This window comes from Mus musculus, chromosome 7, assembly GCF_000001635.26.
Source record: "Mus musculus strain C57BL/6J chromosome 7, GRCm38.p6 C57BL/6J".
NCBI classification, from domain to species: domain Eukaryota; kingdom Metazoa; phylum Chordata; class Mammalia; order Rodentia; family Muridae; genus Mus; species Mus musculus.
In genome coordinates this window covers 109,819,994-109,839,476 of record NC_000073.6, presented here as the reverse complement: position 1 = coordinate 109,839,476, position 19,483 = coordinate 109,819,994, and the positions used below count along the sequence as shown (strand labels likewise).

The following is a 19,483-nucleotide window of genomic DNA, read 5'->3' as shown; positions in this document are numbered from 1 at the left end:
TGGGCAAGTTGATTTAGCTTATGAGGAATCCTTGTGTTCCCTGCAACCCTTATGAGGGGATAGAGACATTCCTGGAACTGAGCCTGGGGGATATGGGTTTAAAATCTGTCTCTCCAGGCACTAGGCTTTCATCTGTGATCCCCCTTTCCTCCTCTATGTCCTGATGCATTGGTCTGCCTTCCCCAGAGTGTAAACTGTACTGTAGCTGGGACCTGGTCCCTGGCTATCAGGAAATAAAAGTTTGGGGTTGGAGTGGGATGTTGTTATGCAGGAAACGTGGGTTTGGGGACTAGGGCTAGGGCGTTGGGGTAGGTGTGGGTATTGTTTTCCAGGAAACCTGTTAATTTGTTTGTTTGTTTATTTATTTATTTATTTATTTATTTATTTATAAACTATCTCCATCTCTGCTCCTAGATGAGCTTCCCATCTCTAACTCCTGGGCCTCCCTGGGTTCTGGGGTTCACATGGCTTTGCCCCTCTGAGGACTCGAGGGATTAACTCTCTTCCCCATTGACATGCCACTTCCTAAGAGTTGACATCTTTCTTGTTTTCTCTTCCATTTTCTTTGTCTCCAAAGAGTCACACATTTAAACACTTGATGTCAGTGTAGTGAAATTTTGAGGAAGCACAGATAAGCACACATGACCTACATAGCTATCGTTATTAATAAGTGCTAAGCCTGTTGCCAGGCTTTCAAATGAGGTAGCTAGGGAAGCTCTGGCCGTGCTAACAGAGTGAATGCTGACTAGTACTTGCCTATCATTGAGAATGACCATGTGAAGGAGAAACTCCCAGGGAGGGAGGGAGGGGGAGACAGACAGACAGACAGACAGACAGAGACAGAGATAGACATGTGAGTAAATTGGCATTGTAAGGACAAAATCTTTAGTCTGTAGCAAGGGAATGGTCAGGATAGGCCATCGCTCAGATAAAAAAAGCTTCTGGAATAAGAAAGGAATTTCCCTTTCTGCCTTGTTCTGCACTCAGTCCAGCCTAGCAGAGGGAGAGATCATACTCAACAGGCCATTGGCATGGGTCACCAGGAGCCTTTAGTGGGAAGAGATTTCTCTATTGGGCCATCTCTCCCCTCTGGTCACCAGTTTCCTGACGAAGCCCACGAGCAGGAGGTGCAGCTCCTCTCTCCCCTGCCTCACGTGTCGGGGGCAGAGACTTGGGGGTGTGACCATGAGCAACCCCTCTGTGCTTTCAGGGTTGTCAGACAGTAATATCTGTAGCAGAGCTCCTTTAGGAAGCTAACTGCCCTTCCCACCTCTCGTCAGAAACGTGTGCCGTCAACAACGGAGGCTGCGACCGCACCTGTAAGGACACGTCCACAGGCGTCCACTGCAGCTGCCCCACTGGATTCACTCTCCAGGTGGATGGGAAGACATGTAAAGGTAGCTCGCTCAAGCTTGTCCTGGCGCGGGGGCGGGGGGGATTCTTGTGGGGCTGGGGGACTGGGTGGAGGGGGTCCTGCACTGCTGGTGTGTGGGGTAGACACAGTTCTGACCTTCTACAGCCTTTGAGCACTTCCAGATTTGCTTATGATTCATATTGATGAGAGCTTTTCTTCCCTGGGCTAGTGGACGGTTATAATTGAGTAAGCTTAATTAGAAGTGACTTAATTACACTAATTGCTGAGAAGGTCAGCCACTGCAAGCATCAGATAATCCATTTCAGGCAAGTGGTTTTATTAGCAAAGGGCGGTTCATGGAACATTCATCGGCAGCAGATAATAGCAACCGATCATAAATAATAGCCTGGAGATTACATGTAAATAATAGCCAAGATTATTATCCAGAGCACTTAACGAATAACTAACTGTACCATTAACTTTTAGTAATGAAGACAGACCCTAACGACTTGCTGGTCTTTCATGGGCAAGACTACAAAGGGTTTGTTAGTTCTTTAGCATGATTAAAAAAAAAATAAACTGGTTATAAGATGAAACCAGGCGAAGATAAGATTAAGTATCAGGAATCATTAAAAAACATTGAGATCATTTGGTCATTGTGCAATTTGCTCCTGTCCCTTATAGCTTTAGTCATTAAGCTAGAATAGAACCGTGCACTGATGGGGGTTGTCTTATCTTTGGAGGGCATTAGAAGAAGAGAATAAAATAAAACATGATCTCACCACTTCTTTCCAGGGTTTGTGCCCTCAGTGCTTTTCAGTGCATGGGAAGTCAGAACTGTTAGCTGGGTGAGGTTCTCTTCCAGCCAGACGAGATGCTTGTAAGATTGAAACCATCAGTGAGCATTCTTAAGTGCTCTTGTGGGTGTTTTCCTCTCTGAGGATGGGGACTCGGGGGAAGCCAGGCAGCGGTTGCTCCCTGCTTCCTTAGTGCTTGCCCGTTACAGATATCGATGAGTGCCAGACCCGGAATGGAGGTTGTAACCATTTCTGCAAAAACACCGTGGGCAGTTTTGACTGCAGTTGCAAAAAAGGATTTAAATTACTAACAGACGAGAAGTCTTGCCAAGGTATGTGCTGAAACGGAAGCTGAGGTGTGCAGGGCGCCCCTGGCTGGGACAGAGAAGGTGTGAGTGAGCCCTGGCTTGGTAGAGACTGGCTCACCCTGTTCCTGACAGACACGTGGGTTTCAGGCCTCAACCTGGATTTTACTTGCTTCATCTTAGATTGAATGAAGACACAGTGTAGCTCACATATATTTTTGGGGACACCTTAGAAATCCCATCAGGTGTGATTATAGCAGAATCCACTACTAGAAATGGAAGAGAAATGTGAAGCAAGCAGGGTTATGGTTGGTTTTTTTTAAAAATGGTTGAATCTTGATAATAGAGATACTTTCTTTTTTCTTTTCTAGAACTTATTTTACTGCAATTGGATGTTTGATTGGTGGGGAAAATTTGTAGATTTGGATAACACCCATACCTAGCAAAAAGTTGAGGTCAATCCAGGCATCAAAGCCAGTTGGTCTCCTCCTCCAGCCCTCGCTGTGGACAGCTAGTCTTTGGCACTTTAAGGTGGATGGGAAGAAACACTGGTTGTAGGAAGATTAGAGACCACACTTTTTTTCTTTTACTTAAAGACCTATAAAAAATAAATTTTAAATATGTGTATGTGCATGTCTGTGTGTGGGCGTATGCCTGCAAGTGTAGGTGCCCACAGAGACCGGCGGCATCAGATTCCCTGAAGCTGGACTTATGTGGGGGTTCTGAGCCACCTGATGTGGGTGTTTCTGGAAGGTACACCCCAGCCAGTCTGCTGTAAGAGTGGTCCATGCTCTTAACTACTGATCCATCTTTCTATCCCCTACAGACTCCTTTTCAACTGAATCCTTCCCACATATGGTTAACAGCAGTTGTCAGTGTTAGCAACTGACTTAGGGCAAACATCATTTCTATTTTTAGATAAATAGTTTTCATGCCCTATCAATGTATATGTGAAAGAGTACTAGGAAAGATGCACTGTCATTTATCTTGTTCCATTTCTGGGACGAAGGAATGCCTTACTTATTTCATTAGACATCTTAGCATGGGGACTTACAGAGGGGTGAAGTTATAGCTGCTCAGTCGGTAGTGCTTGCCCAGCATGCACAAAGACCCAGATTGGACCTCCAGCGCTGCATGGTGGCTCACACCCATACTCACAGCACCAGGGAGGTAGAAGCAGAGGACTAGACCTTCAGAGCTATCTTTGTGTCCTTATGAAGTTGAAGACCAGCCTGGCTAGAGATCCAGGCACCACAAAAACCTCACACCAGAGAACAAAGCAAAGCTCAACACTGTATAGAAATCAGAAAATGCGGTACAACACTTTGAGCAGGGGAGATGGCTCAGTGGGCAAAGTGCTTACTGCATAGCATGTGTTTGGATTGCTAGCATCCACATACATGGCTGAGCGTGGTGGTGTGTGTTCCAGTCTTGCCAGGCAGACACAGGGAAATCCTTAGAGTTCAGCTGCCAGCCAGTTTGGAAGAGTTAGCAAGTTTCAGGTTCAGTGGGAGACCATGGCTCAAAAAATAGGATGGAGAGCAATTCTGGAAGACACTGATGCTGACCCCTGACCATCATAAACATGTACACACACACACACACACACAAGACAAAAGATGCAGCATCTTTTAAAATAGGCACTTTACAGAGTAGACTAAGCTCTCCTTCCCTCTCTTTTCTTGATACATAACTTGCCAGGCAGTTCAAATACATTTTTCTTTAAATTCAGGGAGTTAATTCTAGATAATTATTTTGTGGTTTTCTTCAGTTTGACTTGGAAAGCAAATTTGCTGTTCCACACAATGTTTCATAATGTATAGGGCAAGAAATATGTTTAAGCTGTGTAAACACATTAAAAAGGAATTAGGAAAATGATCTCATTATTTTTGGCAAAGCAAACGTCCACAGTGAGCAGCCAAAGTCAGCTACTGAACGAGGGCACTTTGTCGGCAACTGGCTGATGTTCGTAACAGATCTCACGGAACGGCATCAAGTACAAGGAAAGAAACTGACTTTTTCTCATTTTCCACCCATTGCTCTTGGTAGAACAAATATTTGCACAGATTGAATTTTCTGAGAAGACAGTCAGAATTTCTGGAAAAAGCCAGGGAAGGACTTTGCAAGAATTTGCTCTTTATATTTTATACGTTCATTTTTCTTGATCCATCCATGCCTTCCCCTCTCCCTCTCTTCTCTTCCCCCTCTCCCACCCCTGGCCCCCCTCCTGTGTGTGTGTGTGTGTGTGTGTGTGTGTGTGTGTGTGTGTGTGTGCATGTTTGTTGTTATTTCGAGTCTAATCAGGTCCTGATTGGCCTGGAAATTGCTTAAGCCATGCTGATCCTGAACTCATGGTGACTCTGCTGCCCTTGCCTCCCAAGTGCTGGAATTACAGGCGTGTGCTACCACATCTGGCTAACATGTTTGCCTTTTACTAACATAGCTTTTCATGGCACGTTGGGTATAGAAAAGTGGTCCAGCCCAATGGTGTGGTTGTCATCCACTAAGCATGACCCAGGCTTATCTATTTGGAGACACCAATTAAAACCATCCTAACAGTTTTGGGAGTAAGACAGAAAAAACACAACCATACCCACAGATGCAGCTGGCAAAGGCTGGTTTGCATGGCCCTACTAGATGCTAGATGTACAGTCCCCTGTGCCACGGACATAGATGATACAGGGAGGAGTAACAAAACCAAGAGGTTTTCCAAATACATCTAATTTAGGCCTTAGCCAATCCAGTTTTAGCATCTTTCATAGACAGACACTGAGGGTATTAGTGTGAGTGCATTCTTTTAATGCAGAGGGCAGTAAGACACAGGATTAAGTGGCCTGTTGGGGCAGGAAGAGTAATTCTGCAAAGATGAGAAAGAGAGAAACCAGAATCGTATCTAACCAAATAATTTTCTCCTTTTTTTTTTTTTTTTTTCCTGAGACAGGGTTTTCTCTGTATAGCCCTGGCTGTCCTGGAACTCACTTTGTAGACCAGGCTGGCCTCGAACTCAGAAATCTGTCTGCCTCTGCCTCCCAAGTGGTGCACCACCACCACCCAGCTCATTTTCTCCTTTTGTTTCACCATTTACTATCAAAAATAGAACAATGATAATGAATAGCTAGGATTACTATTATAATAATGTACCCTTTAGGGTATGGAGCTATTTTTAGGTACCTCATAGGTCTTCATTTATATGTTAGTTTGCTTTTTATTGCTGTGACAAAACACCATGAACAAAAGCAACTTGGAGAGTAAAGGGTTTATTTGGCTTACATGTCTGATCATAGCCCCTCACTTTGGGAAGTCAGACAGGAACTCAAGCAGGGCAGGAACCTGGAGGCTGGAACTGAAGCAGAAGCCTTGGAGAAACACTACTTACTGGCTTGCTCTCCATGGCTTGCTCAGCTAGCTTTCTTATACCACTCAGGATAACCTGCCCAGGGATGGTATCATTCCCAACAGTGGCCTGGATCCTCCTACCTTAGTTATTAATCAATAAAATGCTCCTACTGGCCAGAAATGGAGGCATTTTCTCAATTGTGAATCCTTCTTCTCAGATGATCTTAGCTTGTGTCAAGTTGACAAAAACTAAAAAAACACACAATTTATATAACTTAAATTACTCAGCCTTGCCAATAAGTGTGGGGGAGAGAGATTATATGAGCTTCAAAGTTAGTAAAGCTTGCAATGAAATTTACAACCAAGGAACCTGGGAATGACTGTAGTTCCTAGTCAGCTCCTTAACAGTTCTTTGATACAAAGGAGCAGAGAGGATGAGTTGACCAGTTTTCCTTACATGTGTTGTTTGGCTATTGGTCAGCAACTTGCGATCAGTATGAACGCCTCTACTCACATGGCAGACGTGGCATCAGCTCCCCCCTCTCTTTGATAATTACAGATGTGGATGAATGTTCGTTGGAAAGGACCTGTGACCACAGTTGCATCAACCACCCTGGCACATTTATTTGTGCCTGCAACCCAGGGTACACTCTCTATAGCTTCACCCACTGTGGAGGTGAGTGGGTGGCCCCTCTATGGTGAGGCCAAAGCCTGGGAGCAAGCCACCCTTGAGGGTCATCTCCCTGTTTTGTGACAAAGGGTATATTCTTGGACAGTGGCAACAAGAAGAGCATTTGTCGAAAGGAATATGTTCATATTTACCCTGCTAGCACACCAGGTATTCAATGGAGTACAGAAGAACTGAGCTCTGTCAGCTATGGATTCATCAGTGATTTGACTTGAGTTTATATTTGGAGAGTCTTACAGGAGCTGAGACAATATCCCATTGGCCTTCCCAGCCGAAGATAATGTGGTTATCTTCAGAGAGGCGTGGCAGGGCACCCAGCAAAATCGTAGTTCTGTTCTGCAAAGCCTTGGATCAAGCCTTCCAGTTAGGGCTTGGGTCCAGAAGGGGAAATTGACTCTCTCTTTGTTGTGTGCCTGTTTAACAGTATATGTTTATGCCTCATACCCTTATGGTCAAGTAGGCTGTGGTATATATATGTCAGTGCCAACTGATTCTCCCTCTACTTTCCTGGCAATCAGCCATCATTGAGACCAGATCTAGACTCCAGAACAACTTGTCTAAGGTCTCCATGGTGATCCTAAATATCTGTGGGATTTGGGGACCACTGGCTGGAGCACTTCTTGCCAATTCTCATGCCCTGTGTTTGAGACGGACAGATAATGGTGTTTTGCTGTAGATGGCTGTGCCTCCCTTCTCTCTCTCTCTCCACATTCTTGGCACAACTAAAGGCATACCTTCTACCCTACCCTATCTATCATGAGACTCCAGTGGGACACATAGATGTCAACCTGGTTGGGAGCCTCCTTCCAGTTTAGGTTCAGTCCCAAGTTGATGGGGATGTAGGTTCTCACTACTTTTCTTCTCTCTTAACTGTGGGAACAGTCAAATATAGAGTTTTAATTCTGTCTGTCTCCCTTGGTATGTAGTTCAGAGGGTGGTGGAGTTTCAAGTTCAAAGCCCATATGGGGTCTGAGTCTGGATACCTGCAAGTAAGTGCTCTCCCTTTCTGAGTGTTCCTGTCAATGGTTAAAACTCTCAACCAAGGCACATGCCAGCGGGGAGTGTGCAGTGTGCAGCCAGCAGGTGTCAAGTGCATGTCCCTCAAAATGACTGTCAACCATGTGACTCATCTACTGCTTCCTCCTCAAGGGAGAGACAGTCAGCCTTTGATGTACTGTTGCAACAGGGGACCAATTTTGTTCCACAGACACCAACGAGTGCAGTGTCAACAATGGAGGCTGCCAGCAAGTGTGCATCAACACAGTGGGTAGCTACGAATGTCAGTGTCACCCAGGGTTCAAACTCCACTGGAATAAAAAAGACTGTGTGGGTAAGAGGCTCCATCCTTCCCCATAGGTCCCATGTGGCCACAGGGTCACCCCAAATCTGGAGGTTTGAGACTGTGTGCTTGCATACTCCACTGGGCCTAAAGTGCACCTTCCTCTGAAGCAGCAGCAGCTGGTCTTTAACAAGTCCAAAAACAGGAGGTACTTCTCAGGCTCCTTGACATTTAGCTCTGTGCTTCTGTGTAGACTGGAGTGTCCTTCTGTCTCACGGTTGTTCTCTGCATGAGCACACAGCAGACTTGTGCCTCTCTAACCTTCATAGGAGGCAAGGCTTGTGTCAGCCAGGAGGCTGGGGAGGGAGTTCAGCTCTGGCTTCTTTTCTTGGGGCCTTTTGGTGAGCTCCAGTCTCATCATACTTGGGTGCATGCTTCTTTTTCCTCAAGTGCCTGTGTTTTGTCCTGTCTAGAAGTGAAGGGCTTCCCGCCCACTAGCATGACACCGCGTGTGTCCCTGCACTGTGGTAAAAGTGGTGGAGGAGACAGGTGCTTCCTCAGATGTCGCTCTGGCATTCACCTCTCGTCAGGTGAGTGGCACACATCCCTGGGAAGGTTCCCATGGCAGGGCCTGTAGATGTTGGACATGCTCAAAGGGCTTTCTGGCTCTGGACCAGATGCTTCTTGACAACCAGAGGCTCGTGCTTTGAGAGCCCATGTCCTGGGCATTTTTCTAGTGGCCTGTGTGGAGTAGGGTGGGGGTGACTTTAGTGGCTACCAGGATATAGCCTGTTATCTTGCTTATGTATCCTGACAATTCCACGTTCTGTCTATCAGGACTGCAAGAGGCTTACTCTGTCACCTGTGGCTCTTCCTCTCTCAGAAGCAAACAGCAAAAATCAAATGACTCTGCCTTTGGGGGTAATTACCAAACTGTATTCTCGCAGGGGTCACTGTGTTTAGTGGGCTTCTTTCATGCGGTGCTGTTCATGGGGGTGGTTTTGTTTGTTTGTTTGTTTTTATCTGGATGCTGTGAGACTATTGTGGGGTGTTCTTGCCCACAGCTGTGGCATCTGATACCTAACTTACTTGTGGAAATCATACTTACCGAGTGTCCCCTGTGTACTTGGGAGTCCTGTTCAGCCTAAGTGGGTCACCGTATTGACAAGAGGTCCACAAGCTCTGGAGAGAACAGTTTCATGGATCTCCAAATTCCCTCTATCCTAGAGCACTTTAAAGGCCCAATAGGGACTGTACCTGGGACACATGACATTGGGGGAGGTGGCATGGACAGAATAGGGCAAGTGGGATTCTATCTCAAGAAAGAGACCTGAACCTATTCTTGTATCTAGTCCTTAGTCAAGGGACTAAATACAAGTCCAGTGTTTTCTGAAGGCCTCATCTTCCCAGATAAGGACACATTTGCCAATTTATCGTGAGTTTGTCCAAATCAAGAATCACATTATATCTTGATGTCTATATTATAAAGATGTCCAAAGTTTGAAATCCTAAGCAAGATGTCAATTTAGAAATTAAAATGCGCAAGCCACTATACACTGTATTCCATAGAGTAGGTTATTTAATACACTTGAAACTCCATGCATTAATTTTAAATATATATTTTAAAAATTATGTTTATAAGTTGGAGGCAGGCCTTACTTTGTAATGTAACCCCTGGGATGTAGTATGTTGTTCAGAATGGCTTTGAATTCATAATAATCTTCCTGCCTTGGCTAAGTGTTAGGATTATAGGAGTGAGTTTACCATATTTGACTGCATCAATTTATTATTATTATTATATTATTATATTAACCAAAGAAACCAAGGCTCAGAGGAAAAAAAGAGCTTACTCAAAATAACTCAGATAAGCAATAAGAGGGACTAGGATTCCAACTCAAGCAGTCTGAGTTCAGAGTCTTAGGCACTGTCCTTTGCTGTCCTTTCTTATGGATGTTAGGGCCATTATCTCAGTTAAGCCTTACAACATCCTGGCAACACAGGTGCTTAACTATGTGCATTTAACAGATGAGGAGCCTGAGATGAGGAAGGTTAAGGGACATGCTGATGTTTTCACAAATCGGAGGGCTTTCAACGAGAGGCAAGGGCTCCAGCCCAGCATATCTGGTGGGAGACTAGAATTCTGCACTCACTCCATCCCAGATCCCAGAAGTGATAGCCTCATCTGAACTGCCTCAGCCCCCTCAGCTCTGTCCTCTCTGGGAAGCCACACATAGAAGAGACCTCCCTCAACAGTCTGAAGGACACTCTTGTCTTCCTTCTCAGAAAGGACAGAAGTGACCTTATCTTTCCTCTGCCTACGTAGACTGTTTTGGAATCTTTCTCTGTTATATTTGAACACTGGGTCCATCTCTCTTGAGATAGGGGAGGCTCTAGGTGAACCTGTGCAAGGTAATGGGCACTTCATGATCTAAACTGTTCTCGGATCATTTCACAGGCTAGAGGGGTTCATTATCTACAGCCCGTGTAGAGACCCAGCCAGTGGCAGCATACCGTCATCCACTGGGTGTTCTCTTCCTTTGCTATGAGGATAATTTCTCTCACTTATTTCTTTCTGAAGATGTCGTCACCGTCAGGACAAGTGTAACCTTTAAGCTAAATGAAGGCAAGTGTAGTTTGCAAAAGGCCAAGCTGTCTCCCGAGGGTCTACGACCAGCACTACCAGGTATGGAATCAAATGGCTGGTGCAGGGAGTGTCCCTGCATATTGGGTAAGGGACCTGTGACTAGCTGAGTGCAAGCACATGTTAGATGGCCCTGAGGTATTCAGAATCTGCAGGGAGGGACTTTCTTCTCTAGGGGAGGGAGCAGAGCCTGCCCTAACCCTTGTGTAGTTCTGGAGTTATACTTCAGGAGATTCTTTTTTTTTTTTAAAGATTTATTTATTTATTTATTTATTATATGTAAGTACACTGTAGCTGTCTTCAGACGCACCAGAAGAGGGCGTCAGATCTCATTACGGGTGGTTGTGAGCCACCATGTGGTTGCTGGGATTTGAACTTCGGACCTTTGGAAGAGCAGTCGGGTGCTCTTACCCACTGAGCCATCTCACCAGGCCCCCTCAGGAGGTTCTTTGTGAGGTCATTGTTGAAGCTTGGGGTAAACCTTGGAGTTCATGTGAGTCCATGGGGCTTAAGATGGCTTGTGACTGCATTGAGTTGAAGTTTTTAATCTTAGAGTTGAGTTGAAGCGTACACTATGGAAAAAATGTGGTTGACTCAGAAATGAGGGCCTTGATGAACAATGATGGAACATCCAGTGTTCTTGCTGCAATTTTTTTATTCTATATTTTTCATATTCTCTTTCCATTTTCATACTTTTCTGTAACTTCTATTAGACATGTTCTTTTAAAATTTCATACATGTCTACAGCGCATTCTGATTACTGACACCTACACACTCTTCCACCTCCCTCCCATCCCTGTTCCCTCTCCCCTTTCCTCCAAGTGATTTCCCACATCCATGTCTTTTTGTTTTGCTTTGTGACCAACTGAGATTAACCAGGGCCATTTGTAGCTGGAAGCTGTTGGGTTCATCAGTGGGCACACAGCTGAAGAGAATGGCTGTCCCTTCCTCAGAGTCATCGATCTTAGCGTACAGTTCAGTAGGGAGGGGTAGCACCCCAAGAGCCTCTCTGATCCATGGTTGACAGTTGGCAGGCCCAGTGCAGGTAATTGCAGCTACTGCACTATCGAAATTGCACTGGCTGTGTCGTGGCTGGAAGACAGTGTTTCACAGGCCCTCCCCTTGTCTTCCTTCTCTTAGATTCATTATATCCCCTCTTCCAAGATGTCCTCCAGGCCTTAACCAGTGACAGAAGTGTGCTGTTTAGGGCTGAGTCAATTTTTTATACCTTTAAATTAGGAAAGTATTTTTAATTTTATTTTATGTGTATGGGTGTTTTGACTTCATGTGTATCTGTGTACAACATATATATCTGGTGCTCAAGTAGGACAGAAGAAAAAGTGTTTGATGTCTTGGAACTGGAGTTACAAACAGTTCTGAGCCATCCTGTAGGTATCAGGAATCAAACCTAGGTCCCCCTATGAGAATAGCCAGTGCTCTAAGCACTAAGTTCTCTCTCCAGTGTCACTTCGTTTTAAAGATCTGTTTTTATTTTCAATGCTGTGGACACTTGTGGGTATGTATATATATGTATGTACATGGAAGTCTGGTGCCTGCGGAGCCCATGGGTGTCAGCTCTCTCGGGAGCCACCCAGTGTGGGTGCTGACGATCAAACTCTGGGCCTCTGCAGGGATGGTATGGGCTCTTAACCACCAAACTGTCTCTCCAGCCCAGGGAAGTATTACTTAAAAATAGATTTAGTCTAGAGTGTACTTAATAGATTGGACAAGTGCTGAAATCAGATGTTAACAGCAGGGTGGGCTGAGTGCGGGGTGTGCAAGAAGTCTGTGCTTTTCTGTAAATCTCAACTCACTTCAAAACACAAAGTTTTAAGCTAAATACAGTGACTCACACCCGTGATTCCAGCACTTGCGAGCTGAGGCAGGAGACTGTGTGAGTTCAAGGTCAGTCCTGAGTGCATAGTGAATTCCAGGCCGGCCTGGAGCACGGAGCGAACTTTGTATAAAAACAAAATAAATAGATAAAAATAGTTTTAAGGCCAGTGAGATGCCTCAGCTGGTCACGGTGGCTGCTGCCAAGCCTGGTAGCCTGAGTTGATCTCCCAAGACCCACACATGTGGTAGAAGGAGAAAACTGACTCCTGCTAGTTGTTCTCTGGCTTCCACATGTGCTCTCCTCACATGACACATGTGAACCGTGGTGTGTGTACAACTACTCACATAAGCGTACACACAACGTAAATCATGTGCAAATAGTTTTAATGTAGGTATTAGAAAGAAAGGAAAACAAGAGAAGCTTTAACATCCACTCACGCTTTTTTAATATCCAGTTATGCTCTTTAAAAATTATAAAATAGGACCGAAAAGATGACTCAGATGAAGGGCACTTTTCTAAAGGACCCAGCTTCAGTTCCCAGCATCCACACTGGGCAACTCTCAACTGCCTGTAACTCCAGCTCCAGGGCATCCCATGGCCTCTTTTGGCCTCCTTAAGACCTGCACATATGTTGCATATACACATATGCTCCATATACACATATAAAAAAGTAAAAATATGTTTTAAAACTATAAAATATATGTTTGGGGGGAAAGTATAAGTAGAAAATGAATCTGTCTCTCCCTCTGGTCCTGATAGTCTGTTGTCTTGTAATTAAAGTCTATGGCACAGATAACCTTTCGTTCAATAAAGTAAGTTTTAAAAAGACATGGAAATAGCTTGGTGGTGGTGGTACATGCCTTAATCCCAGCACTCAGGAGGCAGAGGCAGGCGTATCTCTGTGGGTTCCAGGCCAGCCTGGTGTACAGAGCAAGTTCCAGGACAGCCAGAGAGGCACAGAGAAACTCTGTCTTGGAAAAACAAAACAAAACAAAACAAAAACCAACCAACCAAATAAACAAACACCCCAAGACGTGCAAATAGATTTTGTGGATACATGTCCTGCTTTGCAGTTTGGTTCGGTTTAGCTTTGTCTATTGAGAGTCAAAAGATTCAGCAGAAGTGCTGGACTGAGAACAGGCAAAGGCTGGCTTAGAGCAAGCATTCCACTGATGCCCTAGATGGTTTCAGAGACTGTGCAGTTCTGTTGAATCTTTGTGCCATTTACTGTTTGTGGCGGTAACATGAGACACACCGTTGATGGCTGCTTTCTCTCCACTTGGGATGGAGTTGCACCGAGGTCAGCTGGATGAAAACAGTAGTGGCTTTCCATCCGTCCATTTGATGCTTCAGCGTCTGCTCTGGCTATCCCAGTCAGCTGTGAGAAAAACCACCATGAGAATGCCCCCACCTTATCCAACTGTCAAACAAAACAAAACAAAAAACAAAACAAAAACAAACAAACAAACAAACAAACAAACAAGAACTGGCTCGGCCCCCCTGGTTCTCATCCTCCGCTGTGGCTGGCCAGTGGGAGACATTCGGCCTTTACCCGTGAAACAATGTTCATGAGCTCAGCTGTAAAGTTACATAGGAATGAAAATGTCCCGGCTTCAGGCTAGGGACTGGCAATGGCTCGCTCGGCATGTGGAGTGAATCACGCACTCCCTAGACATTGTAATGAAATGTTTACTGAGCTCTAGCAAATGCTCAGCTCCGTGCTCTGTCAGGACTTGGCTTCCGATCATTTTGTTTCTCCATACAGAGAGGCACAGCTCAGTAAAAGAGAGCTTCCAGTACGCAAACCTTACATGCAGCCCTGGCAAGCAAGTCCCGGGAGCCCTTGGCCGACTGAACGCCCCTAAGGAAATGTTTATCACGGTTGAGTTTGAACGGGAAACTTACGAAAAGGAGGTGACAGGTTGGTCTGAAAGCCATCTGTGATGCCAGGCTTCTCACAGCTTGTCCCTTCTCTCCTTGCCTTTCACTTCCCATCATTCCTGGGGGTGGGGGCAGAAACTAGTGCAACCACTCAAGTATCCTCTGTTTGATTTTCACCCCACAAATTACACTAAATTGGTTTCAAACCTGATAAAACTTCTTAAAACCCAAAGCTACCATTTGGATCCCACAAATTGTGTTTGAATTGAATGCTGCCCAGGTTGCCAGGTTCCCAGTTCTGAAGAACTTGGGGTGTTGGTGGGTCACTGGAAATCCTCAGTGCAGCCTGAGGACCCCTCACCATGCTGCTGTCTTCCGTTTCTGCAGCTTCCTGCAATCTGAGCTGCGTGGTAAAGCGGACAGAGAAGAGACTGCGGAAAGCTCTCCGCACACTCAAGAGAGCTGCCCACAGGGAGCAGTTTCATCTGCAGCTCTCAGGCATGGACCTCGATATGGCTAAAACGCCCTCCAGAGTGTCAGGACAGCATGAAGAGACCTGTGGAGTGGGACAGGGTCATGAAGAAAGCCAGTGTGGTGAGTAGCCAAGGTGTGATGACTGACAGACCTGCCTGGAGTGCCAGACAGGTGGACAAGGGAGCCAGTGACAGGCCCGGGCCATCCTTCCTTCTCTGGGCTCACCTCGCACTTGCTAACTGCTGAGGTGTAACTTACCCGTCTTTTCCTCATACCTGGCAGGTTTGTTGGCCTGTGGTAGGCAATATTTGTAGGACTGCACAACAGAAAGGAAAATGCAGCGCTGCCTGGTTAGGACAGGATGCGGGCACCACTGAGCCTTTCTACACTCTGTGGTCACAGTTTCTGTCGTTACTATTTTTTGGCTTATTACTCATTCCTGTGCATAGGTTTGTGCAAAGGCAAAACTAGAGGCTGCATAGGTGCCCTGGAGATACCTGGGCCCCAGGCCAAGGCTCCAAGCAGTGTCAATTCCATGGTGTGCTGTTGCTTTGTGTATGTTTTAGAGCAAATATGGTTTCTAAATTCATCAAGGGGCTCCAGGACAAGAGACCCAGGATGGTCGGATATGACATTTTCTCTGTGCAGTTACAAGAGAGACTGGCTGGAGAGCCTCACAGGAGGAGGTTCGAGTCTTCCTTTAGAGTGATGAGTATGGTTGATTTGGTTCTTATCTGTTAGGAATGTGACATTGCCTGCAAACCTTAGATCTAGTGTTAGTCTTCCCGGGCAGGGACCAGCATCTCCTACAGGCAACAAAAGCATGCAGAGGTCTATATTCAGTTGCTTAAAATCTCCCTGGTAGGAGAGACCTCAGGGAGGTAAAGCACACACCATGCAAACACAAGGACCTGAATTTGACCTCTGGCACTCACATAAAAAGCCTGCCTTTGGTAGTACACACTTGGAATCCCACTACTGGAGAGGCAGAGACAGACGATCACTGGAGCTTGCTGGCCCGCCAGCCTTGCCTAATTGGTTTTAGTGAGAGATTCTGTCTCAAAAAATGTCTGGATGTTATCTGGGGAACAACAGCCTAGATTGCCTTCTGACCTCCACAAGTATGCACATGCATGTGCATGCACATATATACCCCACACATACCCTGTGCATGTATCCAAATAATAGTAGTGGGAGTAATAGTAGTTTTTTGTTTTAAGATTGAATTAACAGCCTAATTCCAAAGTCTGTTTCGCTCCTGTGTAAGGTGAAGTTCCGAGAAGGAACGACTGTCTGTTCTTAAGGATCAGTAGACTCTCAGGCTCGAGCAGTGGAGCTTAGGAAAGGGGTAGGAAGTTGACTGGTGTTTCTGCATGTGCACGGCTGAAGCTAGCTTTGTTCTGGAGAACTTTCAACAAGGGCCACCGCTCCAGTCTCTTGCTTCGCCAAAGCTTAGAGACGATCAGGCGTAACTGTCCACAAGGGGCCAGTTCCCAGATAGACTTGACTCTCATTCCAGCGATTTTCTTGAAAAGAAAAGAGGGCAATAAACCCAGCTGGCTGGCTTCTCATTTGGAATCCTCAGAGTTCCAGTCTCCATACTAAATTAGTGACAAGAGCTGGCGCTTGCTGCCCTGCTTTCTAGGGTGAGTGGAATGAACTCTTGGACAAGCAGGCAGGCAGGAGGCCCTCTTTCTGGTCTCAGGGAGCTGAATTACAGCCCCTCTCTTTCCAGGCCTGTGGGAGTAAGAGCTCGTGGATTTATAAAGGAAACTTTGTGGACAGTCAAGAATTCAGGAAAACTAGTGTCAAGGTCTGTGGACCCTGAGAGATCCTGATAGCAAAAGCCCAAGAAGAGGAGCAGGCCTTACTAAATGACTTAGGCTGCGTGGCCACAGACCTATGGGGGAACACCCAATAGAGCTAGGTATACGAATGTGTCGCTGATATGCCAATCAGCTAAATTTGGTTGGGTTTGTTTCTTAAAGAGGCAGTATGTTTCCCAAGAGCTTTCACAAACTCTAGATGAGTCTGGTACCCAACATGGGACCAGGTCAGGCAATGATGTGGAAGACTTTCCTGGGGGATGAACACAGCATAGGAATTGTTAGTGAGGGGGGATTAGATATAAAGAAGGGTCTGGTCTACTGATTAGAAAGGACTTGAGAGGCCATGAGAAGGCTCAGCAGGTAAAGGCGCTCGTAGCCAAGGCTGGCCACTGAGTTTGATGCCTGGGATGCTCAGGGTGGGAGGAGAGAACAACTGAAGGTTGTTCAGGCCTACTGATATTTTTGAATATCAGTGAACTCTATTTGGCATACAATGGAGATAAGCCTAGGATAGTCCGTGGTTCATTTTAGACAATATTTTCAGCTTCTGTTTATTAGTGTTCTTGTTACTATAGTGAAACCCTGGAGGTTGGGTACCTTTACAAAGAAAGAGGTCTATTTTGGCTTGTGATTCTGTGTGTCAGTTGTAAAAGGGCCATATCACATGATGGCCATTTTTTGGTCATAGTTTCGAGGAGGCCATGGCCTCAGATGGTGAAGATGAGGGCTCACATGTGGCTCTTGATTTTTCCCCCCTCTTTTTTTCTTTTCTTTCCTGTTTTGTTCTCTTAGTGTCTTATTGTGTCGTCCTGGCTCCTTGATTTAACTGATCTTCCTGCCTCAGCCTTCTTGAGCACCTGAAGCCATTCTCTCTATTGTTTGTTTTTCTTTTTTGAGACAGGTTTTCTCTGGGTAGCTTTCCTGGAGCTTACTCTGTAGATCAGGCCAGCCTTGAATTCAAGAGATCCTCCTGCCTCTGCCTCTGCCTCCCAAGTGCTGGGATTAAAGGCGTGCACCAACACACAGCCTGGCTCTCCTCCTCCTCCTCCTTCTTAAGATTTTATTTATTTGTTTGTTTGTTTGTTTGTTTGCTTGTTTATTATTCTATGTATATGAGTATGCTGTAGCTGTACAGATGGTTGCGAGCCTTCATGTGGTTGTTGGGAATTGAATTTTTAGAACATCTGCTTGCTTCAGTCAACCCTGGTCGCTGCGCCACCCCCCCACCCTCACCCTCACTGTATTCAGACAGACCAGAAGAGGGTGTCAGATCTCATTACAGGTGGTTGTGAGCCACCATGTGGTTGCTGGGAATTGAACTCAGGACCTTCGGAAGAGCAGTCGGTGCTCTTAACAGCTGAGCCATCTCTCCAGCCCTCCTTATTCTTCTTAAGCCACAGTGTTTGGTCACATGGTCCCCAGTCTTATAAATTTATATAATTCCAATCATTTCTTCCACAAACCAACCTCTAGGTTTTTTTCTTTATCTTGTCAATACTTAATATCTAATGAGGATCAAATTTCAACATATGTATCTTTCAAACCATAGCAGAGCCTCAAGAAGGTGTTTTGAATGGCCAGGAAGGAGACTGGAAAGCACTCTGCTTCTTTTTAATTATAGATGTGGTATAATATATTTCAAATGGTACAGTAATATATAATGCTGAACATTCTCCCCACAACTCCCTAATCCCACTTCTCAACACTGTTAACATGTGCTGTTTTTATATGCTTTTATGCATACATAAAAGTAAAATGTTATTTATTCATCAATAAGTATTTATTAAGCTCCTGCTGTGTACTAAGTACCATTGTAGATGCTGAGACTCCAGTAGAGGAGATAGACTAGCAAAAGTCTTCGTCCTCTTGAAGTTTATAATTTTAAGAAGAAGCAGGTAGCTACTCCCTAAGCAAGGGACAGATTATTCATCAAATGCTGACAAGGATATGGAGAACAAATCACATGGGAAGTGAAGTAGAAAGACCCCAGGCAAGGTGAAGAGCAGGGAGGGATCATGGTCTCCATGATGTAGATGAGGTCAGAGAAGGCCCGAATGCCAAGCGTGATGGTACAGACACACAAAGGGAAGAGAGTGAACTTAGGGTACTCAGATGAAGAACGTTTTAGGCAAAGGAATGAGAAGTAGAGCAAGCCCCATAGGTATTAGAAGGAAGCACAGGATGATGGGGCTGGGGTGGAGAGTGACCTCAGTGTGATGGGGCTGGGGCAGAGAGTGACCTCAGTATGTTTTCCTTCCGGTGGTTCTGGAGCTCGACCCAGGGACTCCCCCACTCCGCACTGCCAGCCTGCATCTAAGATACCAGCATCTGTCAGCCTGGCCCCTGGGAGTAGACATTGACGTGATTCCTAATTTTCCTTTTACAAACAGAGCAACTGTGGATAGCCTTCTTTGTGCACACACCAATATTCTTGAAGGCTAGAATCCTGGAATTATAACTGCCAAATCAAGAACATGCATATATAAACATTGGTAGATATTGCCAGCTTACTCTTCCAAATCCCCCCTCAAAGCATATGCCTCCAGCACCACGTGGGTCTTTAATGTCCCACATCCTCAAGCTTATGAAATAGTTATCATTAATCCTTTAATCTTTGCAAAACCCAGCAAGGAGAAAAAAAAATCACTAACTTTTTTGATCATTAAGAACACACAAATATACTGTCTTAAAGTATTTATATTTCTTCTTTTAAGAGCATTTATAGGTTTTGTCATTTAATGTAAATTTAATTGTAATTTAATTTAATAAAACATTTACAAAATTTAAAAAATATATTTTAAAATATTTAAATATTTTATTAAAATTTAAATTATTGAATATAGAAGTCTATGTTCAGTTGCTTAAAATCTCACTGGTGGGAGATACTTCGGGTCAGAAAAAAAAAATTAGCCAGGCATAGTGGTGCACACCTTTAATCGCAGCACTTGGGAGGCAGAGGCAGGTGGATTTCTGTGAGTTGAGGCCAGCCTGGTCTCCATACCTAGTTCCAGAATAGCCAGGGCTACATAGTGATAACCTATCTTGAAACAAAACAATAAATA

General features: G+C 45.1%; 1 protein-coding gene across 1 annotated transcript in view; it reads left to right on the top strand.

Annotated features, from left to right (window-relative positions):
* The window catches only part of Scube2 (signal peptide, CUB domain, EGF-like 2), a 66,990-nt gene that overhangs the window by 26,203 nt on the left and 21,304 nt on the right, over positions 1-19,483 (top strand). The window contains exons 8-16 of the mRNA NM_020052.2: positions 1,281-1,397; positions 2,361-2,483; positions 6,352-6,468; positions 7,688-7,810; positions 8,233-8,349; positions 8,597-8,680; positions 10,338-10,442; positions 14,003-14,158; positions 14,506-14,712. Coding sequence (NP_064436.2) covers positions 1,281-1,397; positions 2,361-2,483; positions 6,352-6,468; positions 7,688-7,810; positions 8,233-8,349; positions 8,597-8,680; positions 10,338-10,442; positions 14,003-14,158; positions 14,506-14,712 — 1,149 coding nt within the window. The remainder of the gene's footprint in view (positions 1-1,280; positions 1,398-2,360; positions 2,484-6,351; positions 6,469-7,687; positions 7,811-8,232; positions 8,350-8,596; positions 8,681-10,337; positions 10,443-14,002; positions 14,159-14,505; positions 14,713-19,483) is intronic.